Source organism: Vanellus vanellus, assembly GCF_965231255.1.
Source record: "Vanellus vanellus genome assembly, chromosome: 5".
In the NCBI taxonomy this organism is placed as follows: domain Eukaryota; kingdom Metazoa; phylum Chordata; class Aves; order Charadriiformes; family Charadriidae; genus Vanellus; species Vanellus vanellus.
In genome coordinates this window covers 28,021,963-28,040,054 of record NC_138910.1, presented here as the reverse complement: position 1 = coordinate 28,040,054, position 18,092 = coordinate 28,021,963, and the positions used below count along the sequence as shown (strand labels likewise).

Below are 18,092 nucleotides of genomic sequence, written 5' to 3'. Positions count from 1 at the left end.
GCATTGCATTCCAAGTCATTTTTGTATTATACACATATCATGTATAATGTGTATTTTTAATATGCTGAAATACTTTACAAAGTTTGAGAAATATGAACAGCTCCCTTAAGAGGAAGGGGGGAAAAAACATGTATATGATAAAGATCATCTAACAAAATACTGTGGGGTTTCTTGTTGCTTTTCTTTTAAGTCTGTTACAAGTGTGGTGTACGTGAACAAAATAGGATTCATTCATCCCTGCAGGCAAAGTGGTGTCGCTTACGTTCTTCCTATTCCTATGTGGCGACTGAGCTGAAGAGCGTTGGGGTGAAGGAAGGGGTTTATGCTTGTCAGAGGATTCTGGTGGTGCTGTTGCTGTCTCTTACCCTTGGGCTAGTGTAGAAGGCGCAGATAGAATGATACAAAGGATGGCTGAGTTTATGAAGAAAGCTCCTAAAAAAAAAAACCAAAACAAACAAAAAAAACCCCCAAAGATCAATGAGGATAAAGCCAAACGTAGCTGTTAAACAATGAGCTCATAGATGAGCCTATCTAGCAGCTAATAGCTATGCTTCAATACATAAAAGCATTAATGGCTAATATACATAAATTACCAATAGCTTAAGGAAGGAAATTGTACTTTGTTTAGAATGGGATGTGTCTGTTCTTTTTTCCTGAAGAAAATGTTGGCTTGAAAATCTTATCTGAATTTTGATCTCTTCTAGAAATTTGAGGCACATAGAGTTCTCGGAAAGTGAAACTGGTATTTAGCACTGTGGGTGGTTTGTACATCTGTATTTGAGGCTGAAGCAAGTTTTATGCCGGTAAGAGTCCAAGTAGAACTATTTATTAAATTGTGGTTCATAAACTCAGTGATATCTTTGGCCATAAGAGGCTATTTTGATTGCCCCCCCCCCCCATTTGCTGAAGTGACAGAAGTAATTGCCACGATTCTGACATGAAATAGTAGGTACAAAACAGGGCATATGTGTGAGGTTTTTTTTTTCAAAGGAATGTAAAATTAAGCTCATGTTTCCTCTTTGGGGATACTTTAGTATCTTTCAGCTCTGCTAGGTTGTTGTATTAAATAATGTAATCCATTAGATCCCAGTCTTCTGTTTTATTTCAGAAATCTCTCTCTTTTAATGAATATATATATATAAAATATATATTATATGATGGTTGTATTGTTGGTCTATGTAAGACTAGTCATTTAATCTGATGCTTGTGTTTGCAGAGGTTTTACAAAATGATGGAAATCATTGATGTTTGTCACCCTGTTGTTACTCCAAAGTCTTCTACATAACTCCTTTAAGTTACGATATTAAAAGCCCTAAAGCCTCAGGCACTTAATAAAAGGTTTGCTGCTACTTGTCCAATCATATTATGAAATCAGGCAGTATGTGGGCCATACTCTTAACATAAAATGATGAGCTTTCTGCCGTAAATTTATTTTCAGTGACCTCTTTCTTGGTGTGGTGTTAATGAGGAAATATAACTATTAAAAAGCAAAGTCTTTGCTGCATGCATCCTCTCCAGTATTTCGGGTTCAGAATCACTCACTGTCTGTCTTGCTTCCTTTCAGCTAGTCTTGTTGTTCTCTACAGCATTATTCCCCATAACTTGTCAGGTGGATTATTTTTCATTTAATCATCTCCCTCGAATCCTTTGCTGGAGAATGAAGGGGAAACTCTTCCTTAAGGTGATGCTTCTTGCCTGGAACAGCGTTACGCCTTGTGCTAAGCTTTAATCACGCTTTTCCATGGAGGTATTTATTCAAGAAGGTCGTCTTTTCAAACTACCAGTTTTGGTATGCTTCTCTGACAAAGTTCTGCCGTTAGCCTGTAATTAATAAGCAAGGCACTTCACTGCTCTGAAACAGAGATAGAACAAGACATTAATAAAAGCTTGTTGGGCAGATGTCTAATGAGCCTCATTACAAGAAGATGGGCCCTGTCCATGGCCTGCTGGACATCACGGAGACCCCGTATGCTGGGTGCAAGTGTCACTCTTGAGATCGGGTTGCACTCAGAGGGGAAGTCCCCAGGTCTGGCTACCCGCCAGGAGGAGTCTGCTCCAGGAAAGATGACCTCTGAACTGTACTAAACTCTCCCCTTATGCTATGGGATTAATTGAACTGTTCCCGTGTTTCCTCTGCCAGTTGCCAGCATCATCTTTCTTTTTGTTTCAGCCAGAACTAGGCAGTTTGGCAGTGGTGGTTTTTTCGTCAGAGGTTTGCCTATTGCCATCTTTTAAAGGTGTAGTGAAACTTAGCCAAATTTTAAGTCCTTGAGCATGGTCCAACTCAGGACTTCAAGGACTACACCAAATGTCTCCTGAAGCTGCTCTTCCTGCAGTTGCTGGGATGGTACGATGCTGGGCACAGGGGCATGTATCTGCAACAGCCCTATAGGTTTGGTGAGGATGTTCAGAAGTGTGAGGCTTAGTTTTTAAAAGAGATGATGGAGAACAGGGATTGGAATCAGCTGGTCAAGGGGTCTTGGGGGAAAGAGCAGTTTGAATCATGGAGAGAGACGAGAGGGGAGGATGAAAGGTAGGAGATTGCAATTTTAGATGTGTTTACTCATGCTATGAATATAGTAAAATTGTTGAGAAATACTCTGAGCAAAGAATGAAAAAAAACTTTTCACATTCTGTAGAATGCATTGAAACTTGCACAAGACCATCGCGGCCAGTTTATATTGTTGTATTTATCACATTTTTTTTTTTATTATTATTTGTAAGAACTACTAAACAGAGAAATAAAATATTTTAATTTCTGTTATCTAGGATAAGGCTTTATCCCATGATCTCAGATTTGCATTGGAAAATTACTGGGGGTGTTTCTGTTTGTGGTTTGGTTTTTTTATTTTTTTTTGGATGAGTTTGAGTTGAAAAATTGGAGCCTGAAGTATATATTGTTTGAACAAATCTATATATTTAGTATATAGGTTATTCTTCATAACAATCTTATTTTTAGAGATAGCTATCTATGATAGTACTTTAAAATAAGATGACTTCCTAAGCCGAAATAGTGAATAATGCTTTTTACTGCTGTATTAAAATAGTGTGTAACTTTCTATACTGTGAAACTAACCTAATGTGCCATTATAGGTTTATAAAGTGGAGTTTTATTCTGAGAGTTATAATTTTTTTTTAGTTGGTAAGATGCAAAAAAGTAAGAAAAAACACAACGCATCTTTCCCAGTTCTTGTTGACTCTTGTTGATCTGTGTGCGTGATCTTTGGGGAGTTAGGAATTGGAAATGAAAATGCACAGCAGATTGGCTCAAACCATGTTGACTTCCTGCTGATGAAAGGAGACAGTCCCAGTCCTTCCTTCTTCCCTGCTGTGTATTTTCTTATCACTGTGAAGCATCTCTGGTTTCGTAGGACTTGTGTTGAACTGATTATATTAAACAACTTGTCAGAAGACTGTGGCAGCACAAAACCTGAAAATAAAGTGGACAGTCTATGTTACTTTAGGGAGTTGAATTGACTCAGCTTGGTTTTGCCAAGTGATAGAGTTTTGGAAAAGGGCTGGACTATGCAGTTGTGGCAGGTGAGTCGGGGTAGGTGCCTGTATTGGAAGAGGGATTAGCAGCGAGGTATTGCTTTGTCTTGGCAAAATGCATCCCTTTCAACCTCAGATTCTCTAGAGAAGGAGATTGAAAATTGGTTGTGTTCCTGCCAGATTTTTTTAAGCTCAATTTTCTGCCCTGAAGCAATACAGCTGTTGCTGCAAGTGAGTAGCTGCCATTAAAAGATGAAGTTAGTAGTTACACCCTGCTTTTACTCTCCAGCTCTGGAGGAACTGAGATGCATCTCTTTAGTACTTTGTAGTACTTTCTGAACTCCTTGTTGCTCCCGAGGAGGTCGTTACACACAGTCTGAGAAATGTTTTTCTAGACTAGGGCTTTGGTTGTGTTATGCTTCTCTTACAATACCATTTAAAAGGAGGACTAAAGTAGCGTAAAGGTAATTTTCAAGGAAAAAACAGCCCTTCCCCAACCTGGCCCTCGCTGTACCACCTTCTCCTCAGCTTACGCTTTGGTACTCTTGGCAAGCAGAAGGTGCAATTTTGCTTTCTGTGCTTGCAGAAGAGAGTAACAGGCATAGCTTCAAATTTTGCCAAAGGTGGTGCATGGGCTGTCTTTTTGAAATAGAAAAACCCAAACCCTTGAAAATTCATATGTTCCGAAAATAGCTTTTCTGTCTCATGTTTAGAGTCTTTAAATTAATGTTAAATAGCCCGACGAGCTATACAGTGATTCTCAGCTCTTCTGGCAAGAATGATCATACTTGTTCCTTTATATTTCTCATTGCCAGTCCTTCTCAATCATAGTTGTAGCTGAAAACTGTAGAGGTTTTATGAATCAGTTGCTTCCTACTGTGCTTTGCAGACACAAGGGGAAAATGGACTTAATAGTTGCTGTTTTATATGCATTAGGCATTATCACATTAATCTTAAATATTCCTAAGCCTGCATTTGTAGATATATTGTCAAAACTAATTTCATTTTTTATTATATTTATTTCCTTTTTGGTTTTATATTAATGCAGTTATATTTTATTGTATATAGAATGGTTTAAGTTGGAAGGAACCTTAAAGATCATCTAGTTCCAACCCCCCTGCCATGGGCAGGGGCACCTTCCACTAGACTGGGTTGCTCAAAGCCCCGTCCATAACCATACTGAACGCTTATTTTGAAAATAGCGTTCGTACAGTGCAGGATGATCTGTAATCAGTTCTATAGTAATTACTGTTGATCACTGTATTTTATTTGGTATAGTCTTGATGATTTTTATTTGTAATTATTTCTGTTATGTTACACTGCACTCAGTTATAGCAATCAATTATTAATGACGTAAACTTTGAGAGTGTAATGGGACAGAGAGCCTAAAGTGTGTAGGAGATTTATCTGTTAAATGTAGTTAAGTGGGGCTGGGTGTCTTGCCAAAGGTCATAGAAAGAATTTATGATCAAGGGAGTATAACACATTTTCCTCTTGTCCAGTTCTCATACTTTAATTACACAGTCACATTTCATGTGTATTTTCTACTGTTTTCCCTGTACTCCAGGTATTTGTTATGGAAATTAAGTCGTCAAGTACCACTTCTAGATGTTGGGCCTCTATAGCAGGAAAACAGTCCAATAAGTGTTTTGTTCTTGAAGTGTTGGTGTTTATATTTTAATAACACACTTCTCTTTACAAACCGTTGTATTTTTCAGTAGTACTGCTTTTTTATTTGTGTATGTTCCCATCAATTTTGCTGTAAACATGAGATAATCTATTTGTTTAAAGCCTTGTTTAACACTCTTAACTAATTAAAATTTGGTTTGCGATTTATAATTAAACTGTATTTGAGTGTATTAGTCCCTCACCCTTTTATTTAGCTCAGTGTGGTGTATTTAGACATAATTTTTTTGTTAAAGAAGAGATTAGACTACCATAAATAGGAAAAATGTAGGGTAGTCTCATTGCTTGAAATCAGTGAGAGGATAAATAAAACTTCCTAGAAATTCATATATCTAGGCAGGCTTTCTTCATGCTGTATTTGGGGGAAGAAAAAAGTGGACATGTGCAGAAACTGTGAGTACAATTAGCGTCAAGCAGATAAATCCAACTCTAATCCTGTTTACGCTCTACATCAGACAGATGTGCTGAGATTGATTTAGACAAGCCCTTGGCTTATAGTAATTTTTTTTTAAAGTGCCATATATTCTGTTTTTGTTAGATCTGTGTTAAATGTTAAGTGCTGTTAGTTTTACTCTTCCTAACGCCTGTAACCTACTTTATACAGGTTCCCTCTCTGCTCTCACGATGACAGAGCAGCCTGGTAGAAGAGATTATCTTTATTCCTTGTAATTAAATTGACTTTTCTTTTTTTTTTTTTTTTTTTTTTCAGAAGATACAACAATAGGAAGTGGGTACTGAATTAAATAAATAGCATGATATCTAATAGATGTATACTTAAATCTCTTGGAAGAACAGATGGTACCCAATATCTTTCTAAGTAATGTGAGAGGACAGTTAATGTCCTGAAACAGCTAGCAATAACCAATATGATACTAGCGAAACAATAGGGTTTTTTGAAGTTTAAAAAAGTGTCTGATCCAAGATATACTTTATTTTTATAGTAAACTTGGTTGTTATCACATACTAGAAATATTTTATGAATTTAAATCATTACTTAAATTTTCTTTATCTGAATTGTTTTATAAAACTTTATTGTATTTGCAATGATACTATTTTTAGTAAAAATAGAAGATGAAAATGATAGAGTGTGCCTAGGGACTTTTATGGAGATTTCTTTTCAACTTTAGTAAAAATTGGCTGTCCTAATGCTACTAGCTAGTTCAGTATTTCCTTTACAATTTTAAACTTGTGGATGATGCTTTTGTATGATTCCGTATTCCTACAGTTTATGTGCTTCTCCAAGCTGTAACTGGAAATTATTCCAGTAGAACAACTAGAGTCAAATACTACTTTTGAAAGTGTAGTGCTGCCTAGTAAGAATGTATTATTTTAAATTTCAAAAGTTTTGACGCATCTGAGCAACACAAGAATTTGACAAATACAGAGTAAGAGGAAGATGTAAAAGCAAATAAAAATCTGGCTGAAATAGTAGCACGAAAAGAATAGACACGACCTGGCTTATGACTAAATGTCATTCTATTCAAGCTAATGGGGGAATAAAAAGTGTTTTAATGGGCCTTCTTTTTACCCGATTTGTGCAGGACAAATAGGCCAATGTTTGTCATTTATTTGTGATGTATATGCATAAAATCAGCATTTACCCCCAGATGTTTTAGAAGAACAATCTAAAATTTGAAAAAATCAAGATCTCTGATTTGGTAATGTTAGTATTAAGGTTGCTTGCACAATGTCCACTCACCCTTTGAGTCTATGCAAAATTATCGTTCAAATGGAATCGTACAATTGTTTTCCTCTCAGCACCCTGGTTTCATTCAGTGTATCTTGTAGAAAATACTTTTATAGCAATGATTAAAGTATTTTAAGCTTTGTTTTGTTTTCTGTTTGTTGAGTTTCCTCCTGTTTATTTGCTGCATACTTCTGAAAATCTGCAATACAGGAAATTTCCCATGTACTATCTCAGTGCACAAAAACATTTACTTGTCACAGTATTCCTGCTAAGAATGGAATGATTTTAGTCCGATTTTACACCTTAGTAACTGATGTATGGAGAAATTAAGATGGTAAAATGTAACGAGTTGTAAAAATATATAGGAAGTATAATGAGGTCATGCTTCTATCTGCAGTAGGTTATTTGGTACGGAACAGGAAAAAATGGGTTGGTTGAGAATTGTCAGGAGAGGTAATACTGCCTTAAGCTTCAGCTGTGTTAGCATTGCTGGGGTGCAGTCTTCCAGGATTTCTGGATAGAAAGGTGATCACTGCATAGTCTGGTTCAAGAAATGATGTTGAGAAATGCCAGCCTCAGTCTGTTACTAGGGTTGACACAGGCTTGTTTATTTTTCTGCTCAGAAAAAGTATGACACCCTGAAGCCCCCAGCTTCATGTGGTGTAGTGAAATCAGTGATTCGTGGTTTTGCAGTCTCACACCTACGGTGCTGTCCATCTTCTCCAGGATGACAGTTGAAAAGGTCTTTCGCAGCTTCTCCCAAGCACTTTAGAACATCATGCAGCAAATATTCATCAAACAGAACCTGTTATGGCTTTTGCCATTGAAAAAACACTTGAATGAGCTGCTGCTAGATTTGGAAAAGGTTTTTGGTTTCTAGCTTTTCTTGCCTTGGGCTGCAAAGGGACCTTTATTGGTCTAGCATATTGGATGGGCTGTAATTACAAAGAAAGCAGGAAAACTTTTCTTTTCACATCCAGAGTATCCGACACCTACAGGAACGGTGACATTTTACCGTCAGTCTGCGTAGCTGCCTTTGTTTTTGAGGAATCGGGTGTTTTACAGCTCAAGAGAGCAGAAGGAGAGCCTGTACCACAGTGGTTCAATTGGTACATCTCCAAAAGGCATTTGGAATTAGTGTCACTGAAGTTATAGTATTTGCAGCCACAGTGTCCGTGTCTATAACATTCCCGAGATAAGAAAACCTTCACTTACTGTTCCAGCGCTAACACAAATCTCCCCTGGGGTGAGGGTCTTGAACTGTCGCAAGAACTTTTGAAATTGTTTTTCTTTTACTTGTCTTCTAAAGTAAATTGGTAACTCAAAAATGAAAGATAAGATGGGTGACATGCTTTTGGTTTATTTTTCTATTTTTAACTATTTTCTGATGTGTCTCTAGCCTGAACCCAAAAGGCAGAAGGTGTATCAAGTGAAAAATACATTGACCATATAGTCAGCTTGGGTCATAGCACACTTTCTGATCCAGGATTTAGGAGAATACAAGTGCTATAATTGCTACCATTTAGGGGAATACAATGAAGAATATGCTTTTTGAATGCAAATATAAAAAAAAAAAAGTGGTATTTTATTCATTTTATTTTCAATATCAGGAAAGGGATTAAATAACCTCTTTGAATTCATGTTATTTGTATAGCTGGATGCCCAACCTACATACCAGAAAGTTGGTAAAATATAAGACTAGTGATTGAGGCAAATGATATGCAATGAGTTTCAATATAGGCATGAGCAGATGCAACAAGTGAAGCTAGAGATGAAGACATAACAGTTTGGGTTTTTTTTAAGATATTACTCGTAATCATATTGAGAACGCTGATTTTTCTTTTTTTTTTTTTTTTTTTTTTTTCCCTACAGGTGATTCCAGTATGGTTTTACAGGCTCAAGAGGAGATTATTGAAATGAAAGATGTATTTTCAGTAAAACTGAAACGTCGTCGTTTTGTAGGGCAAAAAAAGGGTGGTACTTTGTTGGGTATCACAATTTTTAAATGCTTGAATAAAGAAGAGAATAAACTAACAGACTGTGCTATTCATTTAAATAACTTAAGTGAAGATCATTGTCAATCATGGTTTAGACATCTAAAGGAAATTTTGAATGGTAAGCACTTAATTGGGGTTGATGTCATTATTATTTCAGACTTGTTTCTATTGGCAATACATACAGTTGAGTGAAGCCTAGAAAAATGTTTTGCCTGTGGAAATTAAGACACAGATATGAATATTATTGCTGGGAAATGTTTACTACTGAAGTTTTACATGGTGAAGTGTAACATCTAGGAAAATGTCAATAATTGACTAATGCATCCGTAAAAATTAAACTAATTGATGCTATTTTTTGGAAGTGTTTTGGAAGCTACTAAAAATAAGTAGCTTACTATATTCTGACTGAAGAGTCTTCTGGGAAATCTGTTTCTTAAAGAAATAAAATATATTGTTGATGGTTTCACTTGGAATTGCAGCACATCTAATGGTACTACAGATGTTGCAGTCCTGGGCACTCTTCAGAGACTTCCGAGTGACCCTAAACGGGTCACTCGGAAGTCTCTGAAGAGCTCCTAAAGAGCTCTCACTTGAGACCTGCAGATTCTTTAAGAGACTAATGGGAGAGGCTTTCCTCTTCTTCATAAATTCACAGGCTCTTAAGGTTTTGTAGGACTCTTACTGTGTAATTTTATACAAAATGTATGGACACTAGCTAGTGATGAGAGGCAATTCTTCATTTTAAAAATATCTTTCTGTGTTTTCCTGGACTAATGCCAGTTTCAGGATGCTTTGTTTAGTGTTTAAAGTTTAAGGATAGTTGCAATTTTTTTTTTTTTTTTTTTTTTTTTTTTTCATGGAAGCTGTATCAAAATTAAGAAAAAAAAATTCACCATTTAGGGAAAAACCCAACAAACCAAAGCCTTTCACTGTAATTTAATACTATCAACATTGGAAAGACATAGAATATAGCACACTTATGATTTTAAAAAAAAAAAAAAAGGCAAAAAAAAAAACCAAAACCCCCACAAACCAAACTCTCTGATTTAGCTCCAAAATATGTCTCTGTTTACAGACTATAGCAAATGAGTTTGTTTATTACAGAAGAAAAACAATCCGTCTTGTAATAGCTGAATTGTTAATACTGAGCCAGATTACAGAATTCAAATCTTACACATCTGTAGTGTTTGTAATAACACTTTCAATAGTGATTTATAGTTTACTTCACTAAAGTGACTTTGTCAAAAGCAGACATTGGAGAAAGTAAAATAATATGAGTTATTAAAACTCATATTGCATTCTTACAATGTTTACATTGTATGTGCATTCTTACACTGTTTGCTTAGAATATGCTTTGGATTTTCCAAATAAAAGTGCCTTCCCTTGCCCTTTTTTGAAAGACTTTATTACGAAATATCTAAATTTGCAGAAGTGCCAAGATTCTTGCAGATCTCCAGCTACCCATAAAGGCAGGGACATCTGCATAGGGAGTAAATGTCTGTTTTGTTCCCAGATTACCCTCCATCCATCAGGAGCAGTGATACCATATGTTCACAGAAAAAAAGCTTCAGTATCTCCTGCTCAGGTTGTCTTGACTTTCGAGGTGCAGTCTCTGTTTTATAGCTTTGTAATTGGAAGCTACCTGAACCTGAAAAAAAGCCCTGTGTGCAATGTTGCTGTTCTTAGTTCTTCCTTCAGCTTTTCTCCAGAAGCTGTAATCTTGCACAGATTTTTCTTGATCTGTAATCCTTACATTTTTCTCCTTTCCTTGTATTGCAGGAACAATCAGGACTTGGGGCGGGGGGGGGAAGGGGGACACGGACACAGGACACATAAGAACAGCAACCAAACTCAAGCCCCAAAATACCATTTACTAATGTGTATATTGTTTTAAGTTCTGTAATTGCAATAAAAGTAGTTCTACGCTGTTACATTTTGAAGACTGAGTAGATATTCAAGCTGCATTTCTAGCGAGAAAACCGGCAAAAACGCAGCAGCATTTTTGCATTTAGTGTGGCACATTATCATTAATTTAAACAGTGATGATACAGTAATGGTTTAAATCAGAAACAAAAGTCTTATTTAAAACGTACTGAACATTGGCAAGAAGTTCCCAGCGGGATTCAAGACTGGACTAAAAGTATAAAGTGCAGATAAGTTCTGTTGATTCCTCACTAACTGAAATCTCAACAGGCACATTGATGTATCTGTGTTTGAAACAGTGATGAATTTTCATAGTTTTTGCCACAGCTTGTTTTCATGGTAGTGCTTGTGACATCTATGTTAATGAACTCATATTGGCTTCTTTATTGTTTTCTTATGAACTGCAGGATAAAGTTAAAATGTAATCCTTCTAAAATAGTCAAAATTTAAGTGTACATATCTTTTTTTTTTTTTTTTTTCCTAATCTCTCTGATCACAAAGTAATTTTTCATTAACTGCTGCATTATTTATTTGAAGGCTTTTTATTACTTCTAGGCTGGAGCAAATTAAAAACAGGTGACTTGCCAAAGTAGAGTGTGTGTTTGGGTATGGCTATTGGTAAACATGTGCTTTCATTTGTCAGAATCGCTAAATTTGATGAAAAGGTGTTGCTCCTTTGAAGATAAATGCCATTTCTATTTGTTTACCATACTCTGACAGGTTTTTAGATTTTTATGCATAAATAGTAATTTAAGGAACAACAATAGCAAGTTTATCAGTGATGACATGAGCTAGAGTTTTATCTGGAGATTCGTTCTAGTGAAGGTTTCTTTTCTTTTTTTTTTTTTTTTTTTTTTTTTTCTGAAACACCATGTACAGTTTCCCTTTTACTGTGTGTTTTGTGTCTGACATGAACGTTTCTTGCCTGGTTTTTCCTTTTTTTCCTGTTCATCCTTACTGTCTTCATAGTGGGTATCCTTTGTTGCTTTGGATTTGTGTTCAGAGTACTTCAATTTAAAGTTTAACTAGGCTGTAATTTTTTATGAAGCCTGTCATCATATAAGTGAGCACGCAGATATAATATAGTTGTTTAGAGTTTAGTTATTGTGGCTGCTATTAATGTCTTTTCATGTGTGTGTGTGACAGGGTAACAAAACACATGTACTACCATCTTCCCACTTTTAAAGAAGTTCTTATTTTCTGCGTAACATTGCGGCTGTTCATATGCATGCCAGCTAGATATGAAGAACTTGCTCAGTGATGTAGTGTTCAGGAAAATTGATCTTCTGTATATTGCATATTTGTTAAACTGATGTAAAACAACCACTGCCTTCTTCAAGCGTGCACCTATGGAGCCTTGGTTCTGGACTGGCTCCTGGAAAGTCCCAAATGGCAGCTTAGACAGATTGTAGTATGCTGCTGATCTCGCGTCAGACCTATCGTACACCTGACTCTCGGTGATTTCGATTTATACATTCGCATCTTTTTGTACTGGACTTATGGGCATGTACAGTGGACCTGCTGTGTCAGTGGAATTCACTGTTTAACTTAAAATCCTCTGTGTATGCAAATGCCCAGTGTTACTTAAAGGGTTGATAGCCCCAGAAATGAGAGAAAATGCATAATTATCAAAGAGAAAATGCATAATTATCAATGCTTATCCTTTTATTTATTTTTTTAGCAAGATAAGACATTTTTAATAAAAGTTGATTTGAAAAAGTTTTACTTAAAAACTCTGTAAACTATCAGAAGAGGGTAAATATGGTTAAGAATAAATGAAAAAGTAGCAAAAAATTGCATGAAGCGCATTTTATTTTTATCTACTCCTCTGTAGTATCTCTCACAGTGGGATTTGATACGAATGTCTGAAACTTCATGCATGAAGTTTTAATTAAACCATTAATGTTAAACATTAACTTTGGTCAGTTAATATTAACAGTGGTGTCTCCATAGTTACATTCGCAAATGTGTCTCATATTATTACTTTTCCTCATGTATAATATTCTTACTGTTGCATAGACTATTTATAAATGTATGCAATAATGACATGATTCCAGCCTCTTAACTTTTGTAACATAAACCCATTTTCATAAAGCTAAGAACTGAAAGCAGCACAGATGTATGTCTGAGTATAGCGTCTCTGCTGCCCTATGAGCCTTTGTTTTCAGAACACCCTGATTGACCCACCACCCTTCATGGTTCACTGATTCACTTGATAGATCAAGTTTAAACTAGTGCATATTAGCACATTTGTTAGTACCAGAGGAACAGTTGGCCTTCCTGCTTTAGGCTGCTGGTTCGTTTCAAATGGAGCAGCCACGGAAAACAATAACAGAATACCAGTTAGGGGGACACCAAAAGGCTGACAGACTGACATCAGTTGCAGACTGTAGTAAACGAGATTGATTCATTCATATAGATGTCGTTTAAAGAAAAGTAAAAGATTGCTATTATTTAAAAAATACTTTTAAAAAAGTTTCACTATACAGTTGTGTGAAAATGTAAATTTTTGACATTGGATAGTCTTTCATTTAAGTCAGTTGTTTGGTGGGTTGTAACATGTCCAGTTAATGGTAATAATGATAAATAATAACTTTTGTCATGATCATCCTTTCATGTCAGTTGGCAATCATTTGGCACAAACAAAACCACATCAGCAGTGTACCATAACTCCACTCAAATGCCTTGTTTGTGGTGTTTATTTCTATAAATAATATAGTTTACTTCTCTAAAAAAGTAAATTGATATTCATTTAGGCATAAAGGGAGTATTCTAACACTTTTATCTTGTGAATTCATTTGGTTCTTGAAAAATCTTGCTAGGGTTTATGTATTAACTCTGATCTACTTTTCAACAATGACCTAATGTATATGACCATAAATACAGTTCCTGATTTAGAATCATTTAATGAATGCGTTTTTTTTGTTTTTTTTTGTTTTTTTTAAAAAAAAACACCCAAAAACCCAAACCAAAAATTTAACTGTTTCCTTAAAAACCTAGGCTTTTTTTCCCCATCAATTGAAAAGTCTGTATTCTTTTGCCTGCTTATGCTTTCTTTTAAAACTTTATATTGCCACCCGGGGCTTAAATATTTACACTTAAAACTCAAAAAACACGTAAGTGAGATACCAATGTTTGCTTTTTTTTCCCTTCAGTTTTCTCCTAATGGTGGTTTAGCAGTATTGTAACTCGCACTGTCTGGGTAACAGAATTTATGATGCTTCATCACCTTTCTCTACTTATACAAGTTCTCTACTTTCCTATTCTTTCCCTCTGCTTCATGCATTATATTTTTATATATATGTATATTAAGTTTAAAGCTTTATTAAGCTTTACTCAGAAATCAAAGACTCTGTAGTCAGTTTTTACAGTTTTGTGGCTCTGGGTGTTGGTGGGGGTTGAGCATTTAGGGCCAACTGATCACACATAGATCTCTTGTAGAGAAGGTAAGAAATACTACAGCGTATTTATCAATGTGGCTAATTTTTTTTTTTTAAATCAGGAGTCCTTATTCTTGTAGTTTTCAATTTAATTTCTGTTGACACTTTAGGCAGAATAATCAAGTCACAGAAATTACTTTTTTGGTCTTAATATTTTTATGATTTCTAAAAGACTGAAACAATACCAGATAGCGGATTTCCATTAAATGTCTTGTATAATGATTATTATAATGTCTTTATGATGATGATTTATGTGTTTTAATAGTCTTTGGGAACTTTTGTGTAGTCTTCCATATTTCTGTGGTAATTCCTATGATTGGAAATTATACTACAGTACATATCTGCAGTGCTTGTTTCTGCTTCCAGAGAATCAAGACTAATTTAGATTGGAATGTACCTCTGGAAATTATCTATTCCAGCTTCCTGCTCGTAGCAGGTGAGCTTCTAAACAAGATCAGGTTGCTAAGAGCCACATCCAGATAAGTTTTGGAAATCTTTACAGATTGCCATTCCACAGCCTCTCTGGGCAATGTGATCCATGGCTTAACCGCCCTCATCGTGAGGAGTGTTTCTTCTTTATTTCAGATTGGAATATTCCTTGCTGCAACTTATGTCTGTTGCCTTTTTGTTCTTGCCACCTGCAAGAAGTCTGGCTTGGTGGTCTTTGTTGCTTCCACAGTAGATACTTAAGGACATCATTTTGGTAGATTATCTTCTTAAGGCTATCCAAGGCCAGCTACCTCTGCCTCTTCTATGTGGCCTGTTTCAGCCCCTTGTTGTCACTGTCCCCCGTTGGACTCAATCCACTTTATCAGTCTTGTGCTGGAGCCCGAAATGTGGATGCAGGTTTTAAGAGTCAGGCTCAAAAGATGTTGAATCCAAGGGCATAGTGATACCCTTTGAACTTCTGATTGTCCTCCTTGTTAATGCAGCCCAGTAAGCAGTTGGCCTTCATGGCATCAGTGGCACAGTTTACTCCTGTTCCAGCTCCCTGTCCATCAGGAACTTCACATTCTTTCTAAAGAGGTGCTACACAGTTGGTCAATCCCCAGCCTGCACTGTTAGGGTTTTGCCAGGCCGGGTGCCGGACTTCACGTTTGTCTTTATTTGAACATCTTGAGGCTTTTGTCAAACCTTACTTGTAGCTAATCGGGGTCCTTGTGAATGGCAGCCCTGCCCTCCAGCACATCTGCTGGCCTCAGCAAGTTCCCTATTTGCTTTTTATCTCCAATACTTTTAAATATAGGTACTAAGGCTTATTGCTGAAGACATTCAGGATTCATCAGGCATTAAGGATTCGTCAGGATTAATTTGCCATGCAATGACATGGCACTGTGTGTAACATTTTGCCATAAATATAATTAGTAATCTTGGGTTTTATGTATGCTTTCAGGTTACAGCAGCAATTTCCTTCAGTATCTAAGAAATCTTTTCAGATTTACTAACACGAACTGGATAAAGTACTAGTTTTCATTTACAGATTCTCTGATGTGTTTAAATAAGTGAAAAAATAATCTGTGGGATTTTTATAATTGTTATGGTTTGAGCTGAAGGAATACTTTCCCCTTTGATGCTGAAATAGTAATTAGCTATAATTTCTCTGAGGAATTGTTCCTGTTCAGGTGTTGAGGTAGAGTAGGTGGGAAGAGCTTCAGAAAGTCTCAGCTGATGCTCTGAAGGTACATGTGGCTGTAAAAATTGAAGTAGCGCTCTACATGGGGCGGGAAACCAGGCTTTCACTCTGCATTCCTTTTGGAGTTGTGGCCTACTACTGATTTTGTTCTTGAGTTTTGAAAGCAGTGTACTTGCCAGATATTCTAGCTTTCACTTGGCCAAGAAAGTGATAGTGTAACCTGATACTAAAAGAAAATTTAGAATTTATAAAGTTATTAATTGAATACAAAGTTGTTCAAATAATATATTTTAAAAAAACTACCAAAGAAACAGCAGTATTGCATGCCACCAGTTGCTTTTTTAGTAACAAACCAACCTCACTGAATCACAGCAACTGTAGGAATTCTAGAAAAGAGAACTTGAAAAGTAATGTTATTGTTTTAGCATGAATTATTTACAATGCAACAAAATGCCATATTCCAAATAATAAAATTACTTAATGGGATCAATGTGCAAGACAGGGTACTGTTTGCATAGCAGTATTTCTCAGTGTTGTTTTTTCAGAGTTCGTTACTTTGAAGACCTAAATGTAACTTTTAAAAAAATAAAATGAACAATATTTCTCAGATTTCTGAATGATATTACCAGGTTTTCTATTTCTTTGTATTTCTTCAGACTTCTTTCAAGGTCAGGGAATTTCCTTTGCACTATTTGATTTGCAGTCTCAGAAAACAAAAGTATTGGACTGTAGTATCAGTTTTGTTGGGTGTTATTGTCATATGTCTGCTGGCAGTGTTTCATATTAAATTCCAAAAAGGATATGTTTTGATGTTTGCTTTGGTTTTGGTTTGCCTTTTTTTTTTTTTTTTTTTTTTTGTTGCCCAATCTTTATAACTTTTCCACATTCACCCTGCTCCTGTATCAGGCTTTAACTAGGTTATGACACATACTTTTTTTTTTTTTTTTCCTGGTTCCTACAATGTTTTGGTTAGTGTGTGATTCATTTCTACTGTTTATTAGCTGTACAGAGAAAAGTAATCATTACTGTAATTAAATAGTGTAAATAATTTAAATACTGTAAATAAATAGCTCACCATCCAAGAAGAAATTGAGACTTTTTTTAGACTATGATTTACTTATCCTGTTAAAGTACTGTAATGGTTGTAATATTAAAAATTCATTTAAGCTGTAAAGATAGCTGGGCTGTGTGTAATCTTAAATGTTTTATGTTTTCTTTTAGGCTTTCAAAATAGACCAAAATCCTTAAAAGTGTTTGTTAATCCAAGCAGCCACAAAAGAGAAGCCACTCATGTTTATTATGAACAAGTTGCACCTCTTTTTAAGCTTGCGGACATCAAAACTGATGTCACAGGTAAGTTGCCTCAAAAGCATAGTTTAATCCTTTGTGAAACTGGCAGCTAAGCATGCGAGACAACTTGAATTTACTGCTAATCCTTATTGGCTTTGCCTGCAAGTAGTGCATTAGGAACGGTAGTTAATACAATACAATATATTTTTATTTTGTCAAAAAATCATAGAATCATAGAATTAGTGAGGTTGGAAGGGACCTTTAAGATCAAGTCCAACCGTTAACCTACCCTGATAAAAACACCACCACTCCTAAACCATGTCCCTAAGCAGCTCATCTACCCTTTTCTTAAACACCTCCAGGGATGGTGAATCCACCACCTCTCTGGGCAGCCTATTCCAATGTTTAATAACCCTTTCAGTGAAAAAATGCTTCCTAATATCCAATCTAAACCTGCCCTGACATAACTTGAACCCGTTTCCTCTTGTCCTATCACTTGTCGCCAGGGAGAAGAGGTCAGATCCCATCTCTCTAAAACCTCCTTTCAGGTAGTTGTAGAGGGTGATAAGGTCTCCCCTCAGCCTCCTCTTCTCCAGGCTAAACAACCCCAGATCCCTCAGTCGTTCCTCATAAGGTTTGTCCTCCAGACGCTTCACCAGCTTTGTAGCCCTTCTCTGGACACGCTCCAACACCTCAATGTCCTTCTTGTAGTGAGGGGCCCAAAACTGAACACAGTACTCGAGGTGAGGCCTGCCTAAATGTTTTAGTAATTCTGGTATTCATTGAATATTTTTCCCCTACAGCTATCAATACTAGTAATATTTTTTTTTTTTGTATTTTTTTCAAGCAAACATTCTAGAAAAAGAAACTTTTATAACATCTTTTATAAACAGCATTTAATATCTGACGCTCTTGTATATGCTCGCTAAGAGTTGTTCCTGCGT

General features: G+C 36.0%; 1 protein-coding gene across 1 annotated transcript in view; it reads left to right on the top strand.

The window, feature by feature from the left end:
- CERKL (CERK like autophagy regulator) overlaps positions 1-18,092 on the top strand; it is a gene marked incomplete at both ends in the record, with an annotated part of 59,334 nt that overhangs the window by 15,734 nt on the left and 25,508 nt on the right. The window contains 2 exons of the mRNA XM_082483748.1: positions 8,738-8,980; positions 17,080-17,211. Of these exons, the coding sequence (XP_082339874.1) occupies positions 8,738-8,980; positions 17,080-17,211 (375 nt within the window). The remainder of the gene's footprint in view (positions 1-8,737; positions 8,981-17,079; positions 17,212-18,092) is intronic.